The sequence below is a fragment of the Syngnathus typhle genome, linkage group LG11 (genome assembly GCF_033458585.1).
Source record: "Syngnathus typhle isolate RoL2023-S1 ecotype Sweden linkage group LG11, RoL_Styp_1.0, whole genome shotgun sequence".
NCBI classification, from domain to species: domain Eukaryota; kingdom Metazoa; phylum Chordata; class Actinopteri; order Syngnathiformes; family Syngnathidae; genus Syngnathus; species Syngnathus typhle.
In genome coordinates, this window is record NC_083748.1 from 4910960 (window position 1) to 4920873 (window position 9914).

A 9914-nucleotide genomic window follows, 5' to 3' on the forward strand; every position below is an offset into this window, starting at 1 on the left:
GGTTGGAATTGGGGGGTTAGATCACCAACTGATTCCCGAGCGCGGCACCGCTGCTGCTCACTGCTCCCCTCTCCCCCAGGGGATGGATTAAAATCACACGGGGATGGGTTAAATGCAGAGGACAAATTTCACCACACCCAGGTGTGTGTGTGACGATCATTGGGACTTTAATCTTAATCTTTAATCTTTTCTGTTCAATTAAGAGCATACTGACTTGCCAATTTTTTAACCCCTTTTTTAAAATCTACAGTGCCATCTAGAGGAGTCAAAAAGTGGTTCATGAAGCTAATTCGAAGCTTCGTTTTCCCATCAATCAAACCGACTACATCCAAGATTCGTGCTCAATATGACACTGGGAGCAAAACATGAGTACAGAATATTCGCGTTCTGGTTTACGATAACATTTTTCGAGATTACGAACGGTACGCAAGTGACCAGATTAGACTTCTGTCATAAAACGAATGACCTCTGTATAATTAGATCTTCTAAACATGCTACATACCATCACATTGCTTTTGAAGTATTTTTCCCCACCACGTGGAAGTGATTAAAAGTGTCCTCCTTCTGTTTCATTATTTTCTAATTAACGTGGCATTGCTAGCGGGAGAAAAGGGCAGCGGGTTTCTCATTAGTGTGCTTAATGCGATGGCCGCTCCAGATGTTTTACATTTTTTGCCTGAAGACTCTCACTTAATGACTTGCTGTTATTTTCCTGCTATTTTTTAAACATCAGATACAATTCTAAAAGAAAGAATATTTGTCAGTCAACTTTCATCATAGTCATCTTACCATTCTCACTAGCGGGTCCAGCTCCAGAGTGAATTGAAATATACTGCTCGGTGGAAATGGCTCAGCGACGTGGTTCTCATTATCTGCCATGTTTACATCCACGAGACGCCCCTTATTTGATTTGCACCACTACAAAGAGCACGGGCCTCCAGTTCAACATAAGAAGCAGCAATGTGTCGGGGGAGGAGGGGGGGTGTTTAGATGTGGTTGGGTCAGGTCTGGTGTGTGCAGCACCAACATAATGCAATTATAATAGTCATGTTTATTCCTGTACACTAGATTGCATTTTGGAAAATATAAGGAACAAAGTTTGTGTGATCATCTGAGCACAGTTGGACAGTTCCTTTGTTTATTTAGTCTACAATGACAATAAAAGGCCATGCAGTGTTGTTTTTGGTGACCATTTGGACTGGAAACACATTTTCTTGGCTAAAATGTCGAATTGCAAATTGTAATTCTAATCTGATGGTGAAGGCGCAGACAACACAGCTCCATATTGATAAGTGTGACTGTGTGTGTGTGTGGGGTGGGGGGGGGGGGGGGGCAGATGAATACAATTGACACTATAAAGCTAATATTAAGCGTGAGTCATTCATTTACAACCTATGGCTGCTTGCTTTTTCATTTTGTGATTTAGTTGCCAGTCAAGTAACTTAATGAACATGTGTTGAGTAAGCATCCATTCAACTGTTGACAAGAATCCAAGCTCATATTTAACAACATGTCAATAGGTTGCTCCAATGGCCAATGTGCGGAAAAGTACATCGTGTTTTATACAACACACCACAGGCAGCGTGACCTCTGACTGCAATCATTGATTCAATACTCGGCGCAGTGATAAAAAAAACTGTTTCCGATAATACGTGCCAACCCCTATTATCAATTGTATCATCCCTTTATCAATGTAATGTGTAATTTTAAAGCTTATATTTAGACTTAGACGTGTACTGTAAGTGACGAAAGAGGCACTGATATTGCTAACATTTAGCATCCATCACCCATTTGGTGTGTGCTCACATCTCTGCAGGCTGCAGCATGTTTTGTTTTGTTTTTTTCTATTGACTTTGGACCATCGAGCCTCGGGTCATTTTCAGTCAGGTGAAGCGCTGTTATCTTCACATTTGGAAGACAATTGCATTGAGCTTGTGTTTACTGTTTACACCTCAATGGTCAGAGGGTCAGCGTGTCAAAGCTCGCAGTCTCCTGAGAAGTGCCTTAGCTGTGTTTTGAATAGCGACTGTGCTGACCGGCCTCCCCGGTGTGTGCTGGATAATTGCGGTGGGTGGGTTGCAGGGAACAGTTGGAGGTCCCGGACATCTGTTGGTCTATTGCTGTTGATCAATAATAATCAGGTAGCAGACTATTGTGAGAGAGTATTTTTGAAGACTCTTGTGGTAGTTTAGTCCAGGGTTTATCAAGCTTTATTGAGCCAAAGCACATGTTTTATATTTATAAAATCTGGTACAAAGGTAAAGCTTTTAACTCATTGATTGTCAGTCCAGTTAAAATGGATATTTGACGTCTATAGCCGTCAATGGTAGTGAATAGAATTTCTATAAAATCCTTGCTCTGACACCAGTCACATTTAGTGACAATAACTGCAGACAAGCAAAGTATAGCGTGATCTCTGGGCTTGCGTGTCCTTATGTCACAGCCAGCATCAATGACATTTGGTGACCCTGTTCTGCTGCTGTTATGACATGAACATATTTGTCTACGTGGTGGTGGAGGCATGAAGTCAATAAAAAAAAAAAAAAAGAGGAAATTGATTCTTTAACTTTTGTTTCCATTTGTTGTTACAGCCAACTGTTCCTGCTCTCACACTGGCTGACGATCATGGTCTGTTTTTTTTTTTTTTTTTTTACACCGTAATTTGTATTAGAATTACAGTAGTTAGAGTATTCCATTTAGGATGGCTCCGTTAAAATAACCCAGATCGTGCACAGAAAAAATAAAGTTTAAAAGTGATTAGCACACATACTCGCACAAAAGTATGATCCAAAAGACCACACAGATGTTGCGTGTGCCTCACTTTGATGCTCTGAAAATCAGGAGGATTGCCTTTGAAGAAGCAGGCCTACAGCCACAGGGCTTGTAAAAATATTTCCACTGTTGGGACTCTGGCCAAGATAATGAAGCAGCTCTTTTTTGTGTGGATAGTCTCTTTAGTCGGACTAACCTTCTGCCTCCACAATCAGTCTAAAAGAAAATGAATATATGCGAGATTTATCATTATTCCTTGACTTGACCTGAGTCATGTTGATTTCTTGGCAGGCTTTGGTTTTTCTATTATTTTTTTTTTGATTCAGACATCAGTCAGCAGCTTTTGTGGACATTAGACAGTGTCTCACCTCCTGACTGTAGTGAGGTCTGAACTGGATTGTGCAAATCTGCTTTTTTTTAATGTCTAAGGAAGAAAACGACGACAAAAGAAATGGAAAGGGAGTTGTATATTTTATAGAGTATAACTTTATTGGGCATTATTTGAAAACAGTTGGAAAAATTGCACACATTTTTTAAAATATCTATGTATGTTTGTTTGTCTCTATGTGTTTGAAAATGAATGGATGAATGTTGAAACTGGTTAAATTAAAGATGTTAATCCAAAGTGTTCGTTCAAAAGCAGATGTGAACCGATTGAAATTGTGTGGATTAGAGATGAGCGTACTGGCTGTAAAATTGTGCAACCTCGACGTCACCCTTTAAGGCTTAGATCCAACTGACCCTAAGATTTTTATCCTCATCTTCTGCAAACTTATCCAAACACAAGCCGAATCACAAACATTTTAATTTCTTCTCGTTGAACTACGTTTGCATAGGTTGCAAATATAGTTTTATGTTTATATTCTCCAGTGTAACTTAAAAGTCATCTTTGAGATGCATCTGCAGACCACAAGCCCAAAATGATTTACTGCTTTGATTAAAATTAGGATTAGGCCATTCCTTCATCTTAAGGAATTTAGCGGATGACCTTTTAGGCGTAAGTTCATGTGATGTGATGTAATCAGAAGACCTCGCTTGCTAGCAGCTGAAACGTGGCAGCCAAGAAGTACCAGCATGACTTCAGCATCAATTGAAATTTGACCCCCCCCCCAAACAAATGTTTGTTGGTACGTACGTGACGTCTTTATTTCGTAATAGTATGATTCAATTATTCGGAAGTAATTTGTTACCGTCAACGCCCCAAAAACTTGAGAGGACTTGAGAAGGCGAGTCATACTTTGTGAAAAGTATTTCTCCCATAAACACTGAGAAATACCAATAGCTGTCCTTGATAATAAAGATATTTACTAGTGAAATGTAGTGAAGATGTTAAACTTGAGCAGATGCTGAGAAAATCTTTTCCACACTGGCCACATGTTCGCAATCACATTTTCATCTTTCCTTGGAGATAAACGATTCTTTTCTTACTGTTTCATGGGGAAAAGCTGAAGTTGTGGCTAACGTTTGTAATTGTTTCCAGGAGTTAGTTGGGATCCTCGTTCAACTGTTTTTTTTTTCTCTGGCTGCTCTGGTGATGAATTGCTGACGTCAGTTTTAATACAGACCCATGATAGACGCCAAAGGTTGTGCGGCTGATATGAGTGAGCGGAAGGGAGTGGAGGGAACAAAAATAGGCTCGGCTTGTCTGGAAAATGCGCGCATAGAAAACAAAAGTGTCTGCGACAACGAGATGTGGGTATGCAAGATAAATGAGGAGAAAGCTCCAAGATTTTATTATTCTGCAAAAACCGCGTGCTCACCTGCATCCTGGAATTGAAGTGCTCTACTTGCATTGTTGAGTGCTTTTTTGTGACATTAAAGTCTGTTACTGTCCAACATTTATATCAGGGTGATTGTAATTTTATTTGCGAAATAAAAGTATTAAAAAAGCAAATATGTGGTTGCATCATCTTCTGTTAAAGGCCAAGGAAATAAAACATTTGCTGACTAAGCATTTTAATAGGTGGGATTGAATCTTTGTGGATAAGCAGTTCCTTCTGCAGAAAAAGCATTACAGTGATCAATTTTTAACTCAAATGTAGCTAACCTGACTATTTTCTCTTGTTATTGTCGAACAAAAAAAACATCCAGAAATTCAATCTTGAGGCAATATCAAACCACACAGCTCCCGCACTGTGAGGGAAGAAACTTTTATTACAGCACTTCTTAAGTGAGCGGTCAAGAGAGTTAGTAATAGATGCGTTCCACTTATTTTTTTTTTTCCCTAAACATCAAATGTGTTTCTTGAGTACAAAGATTTGCCCACCCCTGATGGAAATGCTTGGCCGCCAGAGCAGACATAATTGGACCAAACTGCTCTCCCGAGGAGCCAAGCTCACTCCTTGTAAAGCAGACAAAACAGTTGAATGTCATATTTTGACTTTTTTTTCTGCATGGAAGCAACTATGACTTGCTACATGTCATCCATTGTTACACGTGTGCATGATAATGTTTACTGTAACTTGTGTAACATCCGTCCGCGTGTCTTCATTAAGCAGATGTTTCATATACTGTAGGTGTCTGAGGAAGCCCCCTTTTGACCTTTGGCACCTTGTCGAGCTGTTGCAACCTTTTTAATGGTGGTTCTGAAATCTTTACATCCTACACACACGTATTCCATCTGTCAACTCTTTGTGTGTGTTAGGTGCATTTGTGTCTATCAGCAGCTTGTAGAAATGAACATATCTTATGGTAAGACATCCTCGTTGAGGGTCGGGCAGGAAGGCCAGCAGGAAGTGACCTTGGGAAGTCTTCCAGCAGTTCCAAAAGTGGAATCGCTGCCCCCCCAAATGCCTCAGTAAGTTCTTTCCTCACACTGGCTCCTACAACATATTTTATACATGTTTTTCCCCCTTAAAGTAGCACACCTTCCTCCAGCACATACAATAGCCATTGTTTAAAAAAATTGGCTACTTTGCTACCCGGTCAGTCCATTGTGTGTCCATTTTGTCATAGTTTCTGTCCACGTGTGTGCTCCCCCCTCCCCTCCTGTGTCACCTCACAATTAGTGACCTCACCTGCCTCTTGTTACCTGTCTTGTATTTAAGTCCTGTCTGCCCCTCACTCCAATTTTCGGATTATTTTTTGTCTCACGTCAGCTCTGTTTTTGTTTGCCAGCCCTGTCGGTCAGTCCCGTTGATATTTGTTAGGCCCTTATGTCAGTTTGCCGGTTCTGTTGGCTTGTTCCCCTTATCCTCCCTTCCAACTACCTTTTTCTTTTCTATTAGTACTATTAATATTTTTTTCAGATGGTCAATCACATATTTGGACTATTGCCTATTTTTGCAAAACTCTAGAGTAGTATTAGTGCAGTAGTATTGGTGAAAAGTTATCTTTGTGCATTTTTGTACATTTGTGTACCCATCTTATTTTCACTGGCTACAAAAAAAACAAAACGGGGCACTTTTTCTTTTTTAATTCATATAACGTTATTATTTCTTGTTCCCCTTCCACATAGTTATGCAACATTATATACATGCAGAGTCTGCCTCTTACTTCAGGCCATTTGCGCAGAAGTGTCTTCACACGCCCAACAAAGCTGACAGCATTGCTTTTCAGACTTTGTTTGCCTTTGAAAGCCCAGGTAGCTGCTATGTGTTTGCAGAAGCCACCGCCGTTTGAGGTCACAGCCCATCGCCAGACCTTCAGCTCTGTTTGGATACATCCACACGGCCGGCCTGAGGCGTTTGGTGGTGTTTGCATTCCGATTGGAAGAGAATTATTGGTTTATGAGGAAGGAAAACATATTCGGAATGTCTCGATCAAGGGGATGATGAGGAGGAGAAGGTGGAGTGTTTCTAAGCAAGGACTGCAGGCACAAACAATTTTGTTTGGCTCACATTTAATCGCAGGATGAGGTGTTTCGTCCTCCAACCACGTTGACCCCCCCCCCACCCCCACCCCACCCCCCCACACACAAACACACAAGTTTAACAAGCATCAATGGGCTGTGATGATTGCGAATGCTGCTCAGGTTTCCCAGCGGCTGTTAAAGACTTGCTAAAAATGGAGATTAGTGGGAACCTTTGCAGGTCACGGAAGCCTCAGGCGGTTTGAAAGGAATCGATTACATTGTCATCACAAAATGTGGACACTGTGGGGTGCTATGATATTTAAAATAATGTTTAGAGTTGCATTTTTAAAGGGAAGTCACTGTGCATTGTGCTTACGTTTAGTGCACAGCAGCGTGTGACGGTTGTGTGCCGACAACGTCTCTGGGGAGCTCCTGTTGTGCTTGGCGGGCTGAGCATGTGCACAGCAGGCCCACGCGACAAATGCCCCCCTGCACGAGCCAGTCACATCCTGTGCATGACTCGCCCCTCACTTCCTGACTTTGGGGGGGCAGGGGAAAAACACTGAAACTGTATTTATACACAGATGGCATGGAACACATTTCAGTGTTGCTGAAAATATATATTTTTTGAACGTTTGTGTTTGGTGGCCATTTTCCCCCTGAATTATTTCCAGAATCTACACCTACTCAAGCAGCAATTTTATATTAATTATTCAATTTGTCTCTTTCTTCAGGCCATTTGTGCATACTGTAAACGCAAATGTTCAAATTCATTCAATAGATTAAATATATTACTCATAAATACTATACCAAAAGTCTTAGATGTGTTTATCTTTACCTTTCACCATGCTCAGCATTCATGTTAATGTATTTCATATAATACATTTGCCAATGATTTGGAAACTGAACTACTTCTTTTATATGGAAAGTATTTTATTGCTTGCCCAGGGTAAAAACAAAAGTCATAGAAAGGATTAAGAAACAGTTTACAGCTTTTTACAAACTGAGTGCAATTAGGTATAAGGGTTTATTAGGGTTGGCGGAAAATCCATCTTATACTGTCAGATGTACCCGATGATGTCGTTGCATATTATGGGCTGTCGGCTGCCCGTCTTCATGAGTGCACTGAAGTGGTGGAAGTCTGAGTCGAGTGCATGTAGGCCCGTGTGGGACCGGTGGAAGAAAGGTTTGAGCGACTGGAGTCCCACAGGGCAGGACAACCTTTTGGGGGCCTCGGCAGTCCTGCTCCCTTGAGCGGACTCTGTTGATTTCTGTCTCATCTCCACACCTTTGGAGATCCCAGCCAGTCGTCGCTTCATGTTGACTAGAATGTCCTTGGCGAGGCGCCGTCCAGCACTTGGCTTGAGTTCTGCTGGTTCTGGACACTCTGGGAGGTCCATCCAGTTTTTAATTAAGTCCGCAAAGCTGTTGTCCCCCAGAACCAGAGGCTGTCTGTTCCTGCTTCTACTCAGCAAAGCTGTAGTCCAGTCCTCTGGGTCACTGGACTCAAAGGAGGTCCAGCGCTCTAAGCAAGCGTCCGAGGTGGATTTGGGTCGGATCCGACCCGAATGTCCCGTGTTTGTCCGGAGGCAAGCAGAAGCGGAAACGCGCACGTTTCTTGTCCTTCTCAGAACAACACCTTCATCGTGCCAGGAAGCCTCCGAGTAACCGGAGTCCAAGTCCAAGCTGTTTTCGCTGTTGGGTGAGCCTTGAGCCAAGCGCCCGTTGGGTTCTTCTTCTTCTTCTTCTTCCTCCAGCGGGTTGGCCAAACAGCAGGCGGAGTCGTAAGTGCTGGCCTCGCTGACTTGGGACACGCGCTGGTTGGAAAGGCGCTCCTGCTGGGCCCTCTGTTTGCACAAGCGGGTCACGGCGAAGGAGCGCTCGCACGGCTCGCTGAGCGGCCTCGGCCGGCCCGCCTGCTTCGGGTCCTGCAGGGAACGCATCATGTGCTGCGCGCGGTTCTGGAAGCAGTCGCTGGAATCTCCCACACACAGCTGGAGAACCAAACAAAGACAATCAGATGAAGAAACTGGCAAGAAGAACGAGGCCATCTTCCAAGCGCATCGCGAGACCTGAACGCTTCCTTGTGTTGTTTCTGGGCCGGTGGGATTTCTAGCAGCTGAGATCACCGGTCTTTGCGAGCGTGCATGCAAAAACATTCCTGACAAATCTCTGAGCGGCCATCGGCACGTCAAGCGGTGTGATCCACCAAATGAGTCAGAGAGCAGGATGCACATTTCGGACGGGGAGAGCTCTCCCTGCTTCCTCCGGCAGGAGAGGAAATTCGGAAGGGAGAGACGTGCAGCTGAGTAGGACGTATCCTCTGTCACAGGATGTTGACTGCTACGTATTACTATGTGAATGCAACTTTGTGGATTCACATTATGAATCCAGTCACACTGAAATGTGGACCCTTATTAGGTACGCCCAAAAAAAACATTCCGCCTGATACCAGGAATAGAGTCATCAGATTTGATTGACATTGTCAGCACCAGCAGTGTTTAGCCTTTGGAGACTCCATATGACATGATGTTATCACAGCTGTGAGTTCTCAATTCGGAACCATTTGGGACCCCTCGCCTCCTCCTCCTCATCATCCCACATCTCCTCCTACTGCCCTGACTTATTCTCAGATGGGGCAGCATTGCCACTGTGCCACCATGTTAGTTTTCCCTTGAGCTGGAGGGGGGTTAAATACACAGCGCCCACAAATGAGGGGGTCGCACTATAACTTGCTTAGATGTTTCAGTCAAGTCAAGACACTTTTGCCGTATGCAAGAAAAATAAAGGGAGAATAACTTACCATTGTTTGTAAGTGTCTGCAGTGAAGTTACAACTTCTTATGTGTTCTGCAAAGCAAAATAAAAGAGCAATGATCAAAACAATTTATCACATTAGATTAGATCTTTAATTTTCTGGAATACAAATAAATCTGTCTTTCATTTTTTTTAATGAATAGTACTAACCTTGGCATTTGGTTCCAAGCAAAGAAACTCCTCGTGTATATTTTACTTATGATGATGCTGTTGCTGCTGAGTCCTTACTCTTGTGCTCAACATGGGCTGACAGCACATTTTGTAGAGGCCCAAATGTTTCTCCACAACCAATGAGTGTGAGGCAGACAAAGTCTCGACCAATACCGAGGCGTCTCATACAAAGCCCAGCCTCCAACATAATGAGTTTGTAGCAGGCACAATTGAGGAAGATGATGTTTACCATATTTACCATGATTTCCAATGTTATCATATTAAATATATTAAATATTATACTGGCTGTCTCCATCTACATGTTACATTTTTGTATATATTTATTATTATTATTATTTATGAGTCAATTAATCTAATGAAAT

At 42.5% G+C, this 9914-nt stretch overlaps 1 protein-coding gene across 1 annotated transcript; it reads right to left on the reverse strand.

Moving 5' to 3' along the window:
- Nucleotides 1-7477: 7477 nt before the first annotated feature.
- inka1b (inka box actin regulator 1b) lies at nucleotides 7478-9661 on the reverse strand. The gene is made up of 3 exons (XM_061292162.1): nucleotides 9532-9661; nucleotides 9369-9414; nucleotides 7478-8559 (listed from the first exon to the last, which is right to left on the reverse strand). Exons 2-3 carry the CDS (start codon nucleotides 9369-9371, stop codon nucleotides 7627-7629), a joined length of 936 nt encoding a protein of 311 aa, XP_061148146.1. The 5' UTR covers nucleotides 9372-9414; nucleotides 9532-9661; the 3' UTR covers nucleotides 7478-7626.
- Between the last annotated feature and the right edge of the window lie 253 nt (nucleotides 9662-9914).